Source organism: Periophthalmus magnuspinnatus, chromosome 1, assembly GCF_009829125.3.
Source record: "Periophthalmus magnuspinnatus isolate fPerMag1 chromosome 1, fPerMag1.2.pri, whole genome shotgun sequence".
Lineage (NCBI taxonomy): Eukaryota > Metazoa > Chordata > Actinopteri > Gobiiformes > Gobiidae > Periophthalmus > Periophthalmus magnuspinnatus.
The window spans coordinates 33,898,102-33,914,326 of NC_047126.1; the positions used below are offsets into that span (position 1 = coordinate 33,898,102).

General features: G+C 39.6%; 1 protein-coding gene across 2 annotated transcripts in view; it reads left to right on the top strand.

Annotated features, from left to right (window-relative positions):
- The window catches only part of LOC117373742 (dynein axonemal light chain 4), a 28,070-nt gene extending 16,962 nt beyond the window's left edge, over positions 1-11,108 (top strand). Inside the window, exons 3-4 of one of the 2 annotated variants that reach the window (XM_033969839.2) lie at positions 2,320-2,403; positions 6,812-11,108. In XM_033969839.2, coding sequence (XP_033825730.1) covers positions 2,320-2,403; positions 6,812-6,976 — 249 coding nt within the window. In that variant the 3' untranslated portion in view covers positions 6,977-11,108. The remainder of the gene's footprint in view (positions 1-2,319; positions 2,404-6,811) is intronic. The other variant, XM_055225202.1, reaches the window with a different exon arrangement.
- Positions 11,109-16,225: the final 5,117 nt, after the last annotated feature.

The window sequence follows — 16,225 nt, forward strand, 5'->3', positions numbered from 1 at the left end:
CTGCTGCTGTGCCCTGCTTTGCTCCACACGGTGGCTGTTACACCTCTGCTGCTCGTGGCTTCTCTGTTGATGAAGTGCGTGCTGAGCTACGCAGGCTGCGTCCCCGGAAGTCTGCTGGTCCTGATGGGGTAGCACCTAGGCTCCTCAAGGAGTGTGCGTCCGAGTTGGCCCTGCCTCTTAAAACTATTTTCAACCAGAGTCTTCGTACTGGGCAAGTCCCAGTCCGGTGGAAAACGTCATGCATTGTTCCGGTCCCTAAAGTAGGGAGGCCGACAGGGGTAAAGGACTACAGACCAGTGGCCTTGACGTCTGTCATTATAAAGACTTTTGAGAGGCTTTTACTTCGGATTCTCAAACCACAGGTGCAGCAAGCTGTGGACCCATTACAGTTTGCCTATCAGGAGGAAATGGGGGTGGATGATGCGCTCTTATACATGTTACACAAAACTCTCTCGTTCCTGGATGGGACAGGGGGGTATGTTAGACTCATGTTCTTTGACTTCACCAGTGCCTTCAATACAATTAAACCTCAAATTCTGAGAGGAAAGCTAGAGGTGATTGGAGTGGATCCCATCCCATCACTTGGATTCACAACTACCTCGCAGAACGTCCACAGTACGTCAGGGTGGGTGGCAATATCTCTGAGACAGTGGTGACAAACATTGGGGTCCCGCAGGGGACAGTACTGTCGCCGTTTCTCTTTACTCTATACACTGCTGACTTCACATATAAGTCTGAATCCTGTCACATCCAGAAATATTCAGATGATACAGCAGTGGTGGCATGTGTAAGAGGAGAGAACGAAATGGAGTATAGAGACCTTATTGCTGCCTTCACAGTCTGGAGTGAGAGAAACGGTCTTGTTCTAAATACATCTAAGACAAAGGAGATGATTGTAGACTTCCGTAGACCAAAACTCCCTCCCCATCATCCAGTTGTAATTGCTGGTGAGAGCATTGAGGTTGTCCAGTCTTATAAATATCTCGGAGTTCATCTTGACAACAAACTGAACTGGTCAGCGCACACAACTGCAGCTTACAAAACAGGACAAAGCAGACTCTTCTTTCTTAGGAAGCTTAAATCCTTTGATGTATGTAATGAGTCTCTGCATACTTTTTACCATTCTGTTGTAGCCAGTGCTGTGTTATTTGGAGTGGTGTGCTGGGGAAACAGCATTACTGTGCGGGACCGTAACAGGCTTGATAAGCTAATCAGGAAGTGTGTGTCAGTGATGGGTGGGAGGGTGGACTCTGTTGGGGAGCTGGTGGAGATGAGGAGTCTGATGCAGACCATCCTCAACAACAGCAGACACCCACTGCACGAGACTCTGTCAGCTCAGAGAAGCAGCCACAGTACCAGGCTTCTCTCGCTGCACTGTAGAACTGAGAGGTTCAGTAGATCAGCCATTCCTGCTGCTATAAGACTGTATAACAGCTCTTGTTGATCGGGTGCACTTTATTATCTTATCTTTGTATTCTTATCTTTGTATCCTTTGTGATTTAATACCTGTGTGCAATTTGTGTTGTGTGTCTGTGTTGCTGCTGGACAGGTGAATTTCCCTGGCTGGGGATTAATAAAGTATCCATCCATCCATCCATCCAAATTATACAGTGATTTGTAAATCCAAACTATTTAGGGATGGGATAAAATAGTTAAAAAACTGTGAAATATCTGAGACGCCCAAGAAAAAAACGTTAACGCTGCCGAGTTACACCTTTTGAGAAGCTTTATTTCCAAAATGACAGCAAAAATACTAAAGACCCTTTATTTTGCAAATTGTACTCTTGTGGGCTTTAAGCCATGTTGCTCTTCCCTCATCTAAAACATACCTGGAGTTGTGTTTTGTTTCATTCCCACATCCTGCATTATTAGTCTATCTATATATTCAAAGCTCAAAATGCTCTGATCCACCTTATGATGTCATGAAGTAGTAGTTGTCAAGTTAACAGATACTTTCTACCTTTTTTCAGTAGAAATGGGCAATTCCAGGTCTGGCCATTATCCAGATAATTTTTTTGAAGGTGTATGGAGTTTAAAAACACAATGGAGCACTTCCTGTATTACCACAAGACATCACATGGTGTCTTGTGGTAAGCCTAAATATGCAAAATGTGTGTGTTAAACATGTGTGAATGAAACAAAACACAACCCCAAGTATGTTTTTGATGAGGTAACAGCATTGTATCATAGATCAGAAAATAGTGTAATATGGGCCCTTTGAAGAAAGTCAAAATTGTGAACTAAACTGCAAAATTATATATTATGAATCTTATCCCTATAAACTATGCTAACAGTTGTATTTCCGCACCCTCCCCACAGCACACGGACATGTCGGAGGAAATGCGGGTGGAGACAATGGAGCTGTGTGTCACGGCCTGTGAAAAGTTTGCAACCAACAATGAGGTGGGAATCAGATGCTCCTCTTTTAAAGTGTGGTCATGTCAGAGGAGGGCTTGCATGTGTTCAGTGATCCCTCCCATGGTTGACCTTAAAGGCACAGTGTGTAACTTGGAGGAGACTTGTTACCTGCTGTCACTTGCATGATTCCATTGCTAGGTTTCAGATGACATCACAACATTCTATAGGCCAATATTATTTAATACCGGGCAGCTAAAATTAACATTGTTAAAATGCAGATTTTTCTTGCAATACAGTGAGTTCTGGGGTTTGGTCACTGATAGAAATAATCTGGTTCAACATTTGTGAATTTACCTTTTCCTTTCATGACCATGTCTAATGTAATCAATAGGATAAACTGGCTCTTGTCCCACATTTGGGAATATGACATCATCACATTCAAGAATCTGCTAGCCACCAATTGAACTACAGGCTGTGTCCGAATGTCCACCCTAGCCCCTAACCCTTCATTCAGTACACAGCCCTGCACTCTTAATGGACTTTGTAATGCACACATTCACAGAGCGATGCACGCGGCTCACTACCTTCAGGCCACATGACTAAACTGTGATCATTATTTATGAAACAAATCAAGTTTTATCAGATCGGATTGGCATAGACATATTTATGGACTAATAATAACCATAGGTTTTTGTCAAGCAGGATCTCGCACAAACAGATTAGATCTGAGATGTGGAAATGACAGCTCAAGTTAAGGTAACTGGCTAACGCTAGCAACTTTACGTGGTTTATTCATAATCAGCGATCAACAGTGCCATAAACCAGAGCTTTTATCTGATTTCATTCAGCCGTGTTGTGTCCTGTTAAAGACCTGCCACTGTTCGCTGTTGTTTTATCCAACTCTCACGATGCATTGTGGTCTATATTGACCAGTCTAGAGACCATGCACACTACTTTTCAAGGTGCATTGTAGGAAATTTTATGTGCAATACTTTTGCATCAGCTGGACATTCAGTCATCACAAAACAATGGTTTGACCCCTAAATAGTGCCCGAAGTGGGGAATAGTGTGGACATTTGGATACAGCCAGGAAGTTAAAAATCACACTTAAGAACCCTAAGAATATGGAGATGGATATGTTTTCTTCCATAGGATTGTTAAAGTGCATGTGGCTAGACTCCACATACACTACTCATTTATCTAAAACACAGTTAACATCATTATATTTAAGGAAAAAAAAGGACATCAGCTTTATTTTGTTAAATCATGTTTAATGTCATAAACATGTCTCTGCATTTTGGATGGAATAGGTTCTGTGCACACCAGCAAACTAGCTAGCTCTCTGTGTCTCAAAGCTAAAAGTCACTTTTATTACAATCAGAAAACATGAAATAAAGAACCTCTTAAAATTCAAATTAATTAAAATAAACATTACCCAATTATTTTTATATGTAGAATACCAGGAAGTAGTGATGTTAACAGTGAGGTTTCTAGGCACCGAACCAATTGAAGTCAGTTGGACATATTCCTTTGCGGACCTCACTGCTATTTCCTGTATTTTACAACTTTGTTTTCAACTTTTCTTCACAAATCACAGAGAAGCCACTTAACTGAAAATTATGATGAATATTTGCCTCAGATACTATCTGACCAGACCAAGTCATAATTAGACAAATATATGAATCTGTCAAATGTATGTGGTGGTGTCACTTCTGGGTCCAACCAGGAACTTTCAAAAATGTATGTTTAACCATCAAGCGTGTAAATAATGTAGAAATCTACATTATATATCACAATAGGATTACCAGTGTGTATATCTCACTAACTGCTTGTCACCACCAACACTAGCTTAGCCTAGCTTTTTATCTCAGCCTTGTACACTTTCGGTCACACTTATAATCTTGTTAGTTTTAATGACACATTGGCTTTATCTGAATGTCCACACTATTCCTTAGTTAGGGCACCATGTTGCATTCAACCGGAGTCAAAGAATGACTCCGGTGGAATGCAAAATAAGTCAAGGAACTAAAGTAACTGGTGTATGTGTGGTAACTGAAAGGTGGACTATAACTAAACAAAACAAATAATGTCTAAATAAATTATGTCTAACAGTTTACTTGAATATTGAAAAACTATAGGAAATTAAATTATGTGAAATTAAGGCCCACTTTGTCACAAATCCAATCTGTTTACATGAGATCCAGCTTGACAAAAACATGTATGGCTATTTTTAGTCCATAAATATTTCTGTGCTAGTCGAGTCTGATGATTATTTTTTATAGAAATCATGTTTTATCAGAGTTTAGCGAACGTTTTCACCCAGACACGTGACCTGAATGTAGTGAGCTGTGTGTCTGAATCCTTCTGAGTGAGGACACTGTATAGTAAGGGGTTAGGGTCTGGAGGAGACACTGACACATCCATTGTTTTCAACCAGCTGATGTGCCTCGGATGCAGAGGTGACATCAGTCCGGTTTGTGGAGATGTAAGTTTGGCCTGTCACAATAAATCGACTTACACCCTGGCCATGAATTCTAAGGCTAACTGCAGTGCATTATTTTGTATAACTGCGAAAGTAGTCTGGCAACAGTTAATCACTGTTTTATATTACTATGCTGTGAGCATCACCATAGCAACCGGCAGGGCCCAACTTCGAAGCAGACAGCTGCTTAGGGCCCCGAGGCCAGTAGAGGGCCCCCAAGAGCCCATATATTTTATATTGAAAAAATATAATATATACGTTTTATTGGACACAGGACTGGTGTGTTTACAGCAGCCTAAATATCCCACTCAAACAATGACATTTGTTTTATATCTATAGTAACAAAATATCTGCTGCTGCTATATTTGTTTTTGATGTTGTGAAATGTGAATCACCAATAGCTGAGCCAGGAGGCATCCATTGCTGGGGGCCCCTTAGACAAATCCAGCTTAAGGCCCCTTAAAGCTAGGGCTGGGCCAGGCAACAGGTAAACAAATGAACTATTGTTAGGAGGGACTAGCTTAAACTAAAAAAGAAATTACTAATGCTTTGAACTTCCCTGGACAGACAAATGGTTCATATTTAAAAGTGAACTATTTTCAGTTTGTGGAACCATGGTATAAATGGATTAAAGACTCCTGGCACTGCTGGTTGTTTAATCCTTACCTATTGTTCAATAAGTGACTGATGGAACAATAATTTTTGGGGGTGAATATTTATCATAGAGACTTTTTCTTTGCACTAGTGGGATAATTTTGGTAATTTTTCTGCTCTATGATAAGATTTGAGCAGTAGGACTTTGAGTTATGAACTTCTATGACTCATTATAGATAAAAACTAACCACCGTTGTAAGTGTTGCATTCTGTTATTTATGTACAGTGTTCCCTCGTTTATTGCGGGGGTTACAGTCCAAAAATAACCCGCAATAGGCGAAATCCGCCAAGTAGCCAGCTTTATTTTTTACAATTATTCTATACGTTTTAAGGCTGTAAATATAGTTATAATACTATTAATTATTAATTAATAATTATTATTAATTAATAGTGACTCATATGTATTTCACAGTTCCTCTGACCACACCTCTTTGTCCTGGCACCACTCCGCTGTAGTGTCGATCGAACATTTATGTAAATTTGGCTGAACACATTCTGTTCGGGTTGAGGCCTGGTTTTGTGTTGTCCATTGGTGTTACTTGTGTATTTTTATTGAAGAGAAAATAACTTCCACTGGACTCTGATTCACAGCTTTGCAAAATCCTTTTTTAAAGTAATCAAAGTAATCAAACCAAGTCATTCTCAAAAATAAATAATACTACGGTAAGAAAACTATTTGGCTTCGTCTTTATGTGCTGCCTCAACTCAGCACGCACAAGGAAAGGAGCACACACTTGGGAAACATGTTATCGCTCTTAAAGTGACGCTAACATATTTGCGTAAAATTTAAATAATAACAGGTCTAAGATATTTTAACATTAACATTGATGCAATAAAATAAATGTAGCTTATTTATATAAATCAAATTTTAAATCTTTCAATATGAAATTATTAATTCAAACATAAACAGGATTTATAACAAAATATCAACACTATAAATTTGCATACATTATTATATATGAATTAAACTTGGCTCCCACACATTCTGTGCTGTGCGCTAAACGCAGCACGGAGGAGATCGATTGATGGTGGTCTGCAGTGCCTTGGCCGGTCCAGACAGACGTTCATACACTGTAAAAAAGCATGTAGAATTGCACTGGAAAAATCTGTGAAACAGCGAGATCGCGAAGGGTGAACTGTGACAGTTTGGTTTTAATATTATTGTTTATCGTCTGTATTTACTTCAGCAATATTTTGTAAACACACACTAAAAATCAAATTTTTGAGTTCTCTGATTATTCTAGTCTGTGTAATCAAAACAATAGGTACAGTTATATGTCCAGTAAAAAACATTGCCAGTTTTGTGTATCTGTCCAGAGTGCCGCGAAGATGATCAAAGAGTCCATGGACAAGAAGTTCGGCAGCTCGTGGCATGTGGTCATCGGAGAGGGCTTTGGCTTCGAGGTGACCCATGAGGTGAAGAACTTGCTCTACATGTTCTTCGGAGGCAGCCTGGCAGTGTGCGTGTGGAAGTGCTCCTGATGCCCTCCCTCTGCGTCTGAGGCAGCGCACACAGACCTCCCAGCATCTCAGTCATTACCTTGTCTAACCCAAAGAGCGGAGGACATGCCGTATCGAGTATCAGGATCACCCATGGTACATGTGAGGACAGTTGAAATTGGTGTCAAACTGATGCCAAATTTAGTACTGCACAATTTATCACAAAGTCATTTCTCAGATTTTTTTTTTTTTCATAGTACTTAGAATTTAAAATAAAAATGTGTTGTGACTTAAAAAATTAATGAAGTTCCGTTTTAGTCATGATCCTCCGAATTATTCAAATTCTTACATTGTTTTGGATCTGGGTTAGTCATGGTTAATGCCCTATGGTGTAATATTTCAGCCAATAGTAGATTCTCCATAGAGGTACAGTTGTTAAAGCCCTACTATGAAACATTCCAGGCAAAGAGACAGCATATCCACGGTATGACTCAAGCCTGTGGAGAGGCAAGCTCACAATAAGCAAGCAGGTTTTGAAGCCATTTTTGCACAACACAAATGCCTATAATGAAAGCATTGCTGTCCTTTTAGTTTATTATTTTGATTTTAAGATTCTAATTATTAAACCTAACATAACTTTTTCACATTGTTTTTGCTACTGTATCTCTATGGACGCAAATTTATGACGTGCAATTCCAAGCTCTGTCGGCAGAAATATTACGCAGTGGGGCTTTAAAGAACACATATCCAAGACAGACTTTTTGACCTTTTAACCATGTTATACTGTTGCCTCCTCCTCAAAAGCATACCTGGAGTTGTATTGTTGCTTCATTCACTGATCTTCTTTGATTCTCACAAGTGTTCACTTTGTATTTTGCTCGTTTAGTTGCATCACAACTACTCCAGAATTCCCCTGTGCAGTTTTTAAGCCCATAAACCATCACCAGACTCATTCTATGATCAACTTGTGTTCACAGTGAACACACAGCTGTATTAGCAAAGCAGTTATGTTTCCTAAGTGCTTCATTAGTCCTTTCCCCAATTGTCAATTCCTGTTGTTGACAGCCGAGGGAGCTCCAGCACCTAAATGCCTCTATGGATACAGAGGTGAAGTTTATAATGTGTATTTTCCAAATGCAGACATTATCTAATCTGACCAGAACTTGCATGAGCAGCGTAACATCTTCACTCTTTTACAATGGATCACACTTAGACGACTGAGGCATTACACAGATGGCATTATTTAAGTTAGAAATGTGAAATACTAATCCTAAGATATCCAAAAGCATGTTTACAAGGGAATTCAAGCCAAAATAATGTATAATGTGTTCTTTAAAGACCCATATCGTGCTATTTTCTGATCTCTGTTCTAATATTGTTTCCTCATCACAAACAGACCTGGAGTTGTGTTTTGTTATTCACACTTTTAACACACAAATCCTACATATTTGGGCTGAGTTCTTCTCTCAAACAAAAAACACTCAGTTCTACCATTTGATGTCATCATGTGGGAATACAGGAAGTGCTCCACTGTGTTTTTAAACTTCATACACCTTCACTAGAATCTTTTGGATAATTTCAGCCCTGGAGTTTCAAATCTCTACTGAACGAAAGGTAAAAGGCAGCTGTTAACTTCAAAACTACCACTTCATAATATCGCACGATGAAACAGAGCATTTTGATGATAGACAAATAAACCAGGATTACTCAAACATGAATGAAACAAAACACGGGTTTGTTTTTGAGGTGGTGACAGCATTAGAACATGACTTAAAGCTCACAAGAGTCACTTTTATGTAATATAGGACCTTTTAAGGTTTAATGTTGACCCAGTTTTATAAATGACCATTTTACTTTGAAATTAATTAAACTAATAATAGTTAAATATAGAATTTTTATCTGAAATTGTGCAGCCCAATAATTGTGTTGACTGTGTGAGGTATGGACTCCTATGTTGGCTTTACTTGGAGTCTTATTTTTACTGTAAAAAGATTTGATTTGATTTAAAAAAATATATATATTATATTTCATCTCAGTGGAATAGTTGATAGAAACTTGGTAAGGCATGAAGGTTAGAATTTTTATTTATTTTTAAATAAACTACACACACAATTTAAGGAGTTATGTCTGCACAATTACATTAATATTGCCCACTTTCTTTCATTTGTCATTAAAGGTACACTATGTCACTTTTCTGGTAAAGGGTCCTGCTGGTCTCTATGGAACTGTTACTGTGTTGTGTGAAATGTTCCACAATTTATTTTATTGCACAAAAGTACAATATAACACATGTTGTGAGCAGATTTGCCTTTCCATAGATCTGACCCTCTAACTTGGCTTGGTGACGTTGGACAACCAAAAAAGTTACATAGTGAATCATTATTCTTCGAAAAGTGTTTTGTTTTTTTTTCCCCCTCTATTTTCAAAGTAAAGGTTGTGTTAAAGGCTCCATACCTGATTTTTACTGTTTGAAAAACAAAACTAGTTAATTGTAAACAATTTGCAGTGCTCCAAATTTATTCCTCAGAGGGTTGTCAAAAGTATAGAAAATCAGATACTAATCGCTATTTAAACTAGTATTGAAACTAGAGAGTTATTAGAGCAGGTATCCATACTAAAAAAGTCCCATTCACAGAACATAAATGAACCTTTCCTGTATAGCTTTAGAATGATATTAAGCTGTATCTTTCACAAGTATAAGACACATAGACTAATATACACCCATGGTCCACTAGGAACCTACTGGACACTGAGGGATTACACACACATAAGGCCACATGGGAATACAGTGGTCCCTGGTTTATTTCGGGGGTTATGTTCTAAAAATAACCCACAATAGGCGAAATCCGCAAAGTAGTGTTTTATTTTTAACAATTATTCTATATGTTTTACAGCTGTAAAACCCCTCACCACACACTTTATACACTTTTGTCACTGTCACTGTTAACAATAACTAAAATGCTAACCATGCACTTGATTCTGGGATGATAAACCGATGCATACACTACACAGCAGACCTATTTGAACCTCAAAATCTGTTTGTACAATATATCTGTACTGGGCCAAGACCCATTTTGCTTAAAGGTCCAATATTACACAAAATTGACTTTTGTGAGCTTTAAGCCATGTTCTAATGTTGTTACCTCCTCAAAAAATATACACGAAGTTGTGTTTTGTTTCATTCACATGTGTTTGAGTAACCCTTTATTATTAGTATGTCTACATCTTCGAAGCTTAAAATGTTCAGTTCCACCTTGTGATGTCATGCAGTGGTAGTTTTCAAGTCCTTTTACCTTTTGTTCAGTAGAGATCAGCAATCCCAGGGCATAAATTATCCAAATGATTCTAGTATTCTAGTAGTAGTAGTATGTGTAAGGAGTTTAATAACACAGTGGGGCACTTCCTGTATTTCCACATGATGTCATAATGTAGAATGTTTTCAGTTTGAGGAAGGAACAGTGTGAATATGCAGGGTTTGTGTGTTAAACATGTGTGAATGAAACAAAACACAACTCCAGGTCTCATTTGGATGAGGAAATAATGTTAGAACAGATCAGAAAATGGCATAATATGGGCCCTTTAAAAATCGGGTGTGGAGCCTTTAATAAAGCAGTATTTTCACCTAAATATGTGAATTCTGAACAGACTGGGATTTACCCTGCTCCTTGTGTTACCAGCAAAACTTTTAGGGTCAGCAGGGTCTCCTTTGTCCCCGGTCTCTGTCCAAACCCGGCGTCCTCTGTCCCCCCATGCCTCCCGTCCATTTTTCAGAACTCATCTGTCGTTGTCCCCTGCCTCCTCCGTCCCTGTCCCCTCTTTCGATTCTCATCTGTCACCTCTGTCTCCTGTCTTCTGTATCTGTGTGTCCTTTGTCCCGGTCCTCTCTTTTGGATCTTTTCTGTCTGTCTGTCTCTGTATTTCTCTCTTCTGCCTCCTGTGCCTGTCCCCTCTGTCCCTGTCTTCTGCCTCCCCTGTCCTCTGTCTCCTCTGTCCCCTGTCCTCTGTCTCCTCTGTCCCTGTCTTCTGTCCTCTATCCCTCCTCTCCTCATGAGTGTGTGCGGGACACACAGCTCTCTTTTACTACTCTTTGTACACAGTGTTTACTGTACAGGGACCAGCCTTCTTTGATTTGGTTACAGACACTCTGTTGTACAATGGATAATAAACTCCCAACACTTGAGTCCATTTGCCTCCGTCTCCTCTGTCTTTATACTTGATGTTGATCAGTTTCAGAATGAGGAGTGTGAACCATTGCCATAGCAATTAACAATTCAAAACAAAATGGAAAATCTTTTGAGTGATCAACCTAGTTTGAGACCAGGACCCATATCAAGAGACTTTGTCTGACCTCACTAAGTCTCAGGTGTTTAGTAGCAGACGTCCATCGGGTAGTGGTGGAAGAAGTACTCAATTTTGTTGCTTAAGTAAAAGTACAGATACTGGAACATAAAAAATACTCAAGTAAAAGTATCACTTTAAGAGTAAATAGTAAAAGTATTTTGTGCAGATGTTGAGATAATAAAGTTTCAAATGTAGTGATTTTGCCAAGACTTTATTCAACAGAAACAACTGAATTTTTTTTTTCTAGCTGTTTTTATTTGTATATTTCTCTTTGCTCAAATCAGTCTTTTTAGCAGGTCTCAGACAATAATAATAATAAAAAATAACAACAACAATAATAATAATAATACATACTTTTGCTCTTTGTCTTCAGTCTCTGTTCAAGTGGACACTGGTGAAGATTTGAACCAAAGATGCTGAGAGAATTTACTGTATCAAGACACTGGTATAAAAGAATATTGCAATATTCAGGGGTCTTTATATTTTATTTTAAGTCTGTGAAATACCTAACCAAATAAAAAGTCGGCACCAAAAAAAAAAAAAAGATAACACACTAATATTTGGTTGGACCGCCTTTAGCTTTGATAATGGCAAACAATGCTGTGGCATTGTTTCAATAAGCTTCTGCAATGTCACAAGATTTATTTACATCCAGTGTTGCATTAATTTTTTTTAACCAAGATCCTGCATTGGTGATGGTAGTGTCTGACAGCTGTGCAAAGCCTTCTCCAGCACATCCTAAAGACTGGGGTTAAGGTCTGGACTCTGTGGTGGCCAATCCATGTGTGAAAATTATGTCTCATACTCCCTGAACCACTCTTTCACAATTTGAGCCTGATTAATCCTGGCATTGTCATCTTGGAATATACCCGTGCCATCAGGGAAGAAAAAATCCATTGATGGAATAATCTGGTCATTCAGTATATTTGGGTAGTCAGTTTACCTAATTCTGTGGGAGTCCAGGACCTCATTCATTCTCTTAAACCTAGACCTGACCAACTGCAGGAGGTTCGTGCCTATTTGCTTAGTTAAATCCAGGTGATGACTTTTTTTTGGCCACGCAGTGCATAATCAAAATGGAATCCAAGTTGGCCAAGTTGTTTCTGGAGGGGAAGGCCAAAGATGTGTCTTTGAGATTTGTTAAACATGAAAAATATAATGCTATGAGCTGTGTGAATGAAATAAAAGCAGACTCACACTTCCTCAGACCTGGGACCATCCAGCGCTCTCCAGCAGGATTCAGCCTGAAACACACAAGTCCAGTTTAGACCAGACCAGGACCAGAGATCAGGACCAACCATGGACCAGAGACCAGAGATCAGGACCGACACCAGCAGAGCAGTGAGCGGTCTCACCTGACAGACAGCAGGGGGTGCTGGTCCCATAGAGCGGTGAGGAGCTCGGCTGAAGGTCCTGGATGGTTGTAGGTTAGGTCTAACTTTCTCAGGTGGGAGGGGGCGGAGCTCAGACCTGAGGCCAGAACAGCTTCGCCCCTCTGTGAGACCAGACATCCAGACAACCTAAAGACACAGCATTACCCTCATGTGGACACAAGGGGGCAGAGTGCATCATGGGAGAGTCTCACCTGAGCATCTCCAGTCTGCAGGGGGCTTCAATCCAGAACACAGCAGCTCCACTCCTGAGTCCTGGAAGTCATCGTGTCTAAGATCCAGGTGTGTGAGACTGGAGGAGCTGAGGACTGAGGCCAGAGGACTACAGCTGTGACGAGACAGTCCACAGCCAATCAGACTGAGGAGAGAGAGGGACATTAGAGACACGATTTCCTGTATTCTGGTGAGTCTTAGATGTACTTTCTTGCATGAAGGGGTTTTATTGTTGGTGCCAACAGCAAAAGGTGAAAACCTCAGTACTCAGAAAAGTGACTGCAGAATGACAGTGGGACTGATGTCTGCTATGCATCATCTGGAATGAATAAACACAGAGAAATTAGGTCAACACAGAATGCTGTTGGGACATGATGCTGTCCATGGGGGACATAATTATCAGAGGGGACAGCTCAACATTGGCCATGTCCACACCAGTCCTACCTAAAGTTCCGCGTCTGGATCGAAGCCCAGGACTTGTTTCTTTGTGTCGTTTTAGATCAACATGAGGCTTCACAAAATATAAAAACAATGTTCCTGTGGTTTCATAGGTTACATCTAAAGAGGAGACAAAAGCACAAGATGTCGTCTTGAAGCTTTTGAAATTTTCTGTTTGAGAACTTCATAAACTGTCAATTTGGGACTATTGACCTGTCTTACCTGAGAGTGTCCAGTCTGCAGGGGGTGCTCTTCAATCCAGAACACAGCAGCTCCACTCCTGAGTCCTGGAGGTGGTTGTGACTGAGGTTAAGGTGTGTGAGACTGGAGGAGCTGAGGACTGAGACCAGTCCACAGCCAATCAGACTGAGGAGAGAGATGGACATTAGAGACTAGAACAGACATGGGCAAACTGCGGCCCGTTGGGTTTATTAATCTGGCCCGCTGAACGTGACCAAATTATATTAAAATAGGTAAGGATAAACTTTGCTCAATTTACCTTTCTCCAGTAGTGCCAACATTTCCCCAAAAGATGGTGGACTTCAGCTACATCAACCTTTTTCACGTGTATTACTCTCTCAGCCCTTCTACAAAAATGAGTTTATCAAAGAAAAGAAAAGTGGATTGTGAGTGCCGAGTGTTTAACACAACAACAAAATATTTTTTCACTGAAGCCTGATCAAAGACTGTATGCCTAATATGCCAAGAAACTGTTGTGGTTTTCAAAGAGTACGATATCAACCGTGTCTTTGCCATGAAGCATGTCAACTACGCTAGCAAGCAATCAACGCAGGAACAGGCGGCTATGGCTAGTGATGTTCCCTCTGACACAGAGCTTCGAACCACGCTCCAAAACTCGGCAGGGTTTTTTTTCTGAAGCACTGCTCCGGAGCTTGCTTCAAGTCACGTGAGTGATGAGGTTTGAACCAATTCACTGCTTCATTCGGACTGAATCAGCTGACTGGTTTGGTTCAATGGGCGGGGGTTTGAAAATCTGACAGGTCTCAGTTGTGTTTAAAATGACTGAAACAAGGCGATGCGTTTCTTATCTGGTCAATACCATTTGGATTGATTTGATTAGTGTTCGTAGTTCTATCGGTTTGCTTTCTTATTGCTTTGCAATGGAACCAACCAGGAAGAGATCTCAAGTCTGGGAGCATTTTGAAATGGTGCCGCCGAATAAGGTTATTTGTTAAGATATTTTTCAACTCTTATTTACACAAAAGAATAAATAAAATAAAACACATCTCATTTTTAATTTGCAGGTGAAGTGTTTGCTTTGTTCCCAGCATCTGGCTTACAATAATAACACGTCATCAATGATGAGGCATTAACGTGCCAAACATGAGGATGGAGCCAGTAGTGCTGTGATAACGTGTCCAGCACCAGGTGAGTGGGCATAATGTTTTTAGTTTCAAGCAATATATATAGTGTCACTTTCATCCTTCACTGCACTTCTGTAAATGTTTATGAGCAACAAGTCCAGGTTTGTGTGTATAAAATGATTAAAATGTAATAGTGAGCCTGAATTATACATTGCAACTTTTTCACTGTGGTGTCTGATCCTGGCTTCCGTGCTCTGGTGGCTAAACTGGATCCGACATACACCCTTCCATCAAGGCAGGCAGTTAGACATGATAGACTTAGAAGAGGAGGATGAAATTACCCCAGGGCAGCAGAGGAATGGCAACAACATGCAAGCTAAATGCAAGAAGAGGGTGAGAAATGACAGCGGTGGAGAATCTGATAGTGATAGTGATGTTGGGTGAGAGACAAAGAACGAACAAGTTAGTTGCTATTGTGAGATTCAATGAAAAGACTCAAGTTAACATCAAGAGAATCAGTCCATTTATTTGACCACAGATCTAGCAAACAAGTTGGGGGATATAGTGTCAGTGAAAGTGCTTGGTGATGGAAAACTTCTTGTACATTGTGCAAGTGAAGAGCAGCTTAAGAAAGCACTTGATTTGAAAGAGCTAGGGAAGTACAAAGTTGAAAGTACAGGAGGAGTGGGAGCTCAGAGAAATGGTGGGACTAAGGGAGTTATTACAGGGGTTCCCATTATTGTCGGAATGGAGGAGCTAAAAAAGCATATTAAAGGAGGAAAATTGACAAATGTAATAAGAATGACTTCTAACAAAGATGTGTCAAAAAGGACAGTGAAACTATTGTAATCGAGTTTCAGGAAGAAAACCTGCCAAAGAAAGTATTTTTGGGGTTTATGAGCAGTGTTGAGCATCTTACTTCAAAAATGTAATTATAGTTACAAGTTACTTCTCCCAAAAAGTAACTGAGTTAGTAACTCAGTTATTTTTTGGGAGAAGTAACTAGTTACTAGGCAAAGTAACTACTCCGTGTTACTTTACTCCACATTACTTATTATGTTAAAACAATAAAAACACAACCGATGTGAACCTTTAACATTTATTTTACTTTAACAGATTGCAATTATTTTGCATTTGTTTCCAAGTAAATTATAGAATTTATCAAAAATAAAAAAATATATATAAAACATTTCATTTGAAGTGCAAATACATCAACATGTCACACAATTTCAGTCAACTGTACTTCAAGTATTTTCTTCATTAAAATAAACAATAACAATAAAGTGCTTTCAGTATAATACTGAAAAGATTCATTACCATGTTTTGCAAAACTAAGACATTCAAATGTAAACCATGTAAAATAAGACAAAACCTTTAACCTTCTCTGGCCACACACTGTAATTCTCTGCCCAGTATTCAAATATTAATCACCTCTGATCTGAGCCTGTTCCTCTTTGGAGAGAACACAGTCACGTTTCTGATCAAAACACAACTCGGACCCAATCAGCTGTCAATGCACGTGTGGACAGGACATCATTTCCTATCATGCATTACGCGTTTGTAGTCCATGCAGGCGGCCGCAG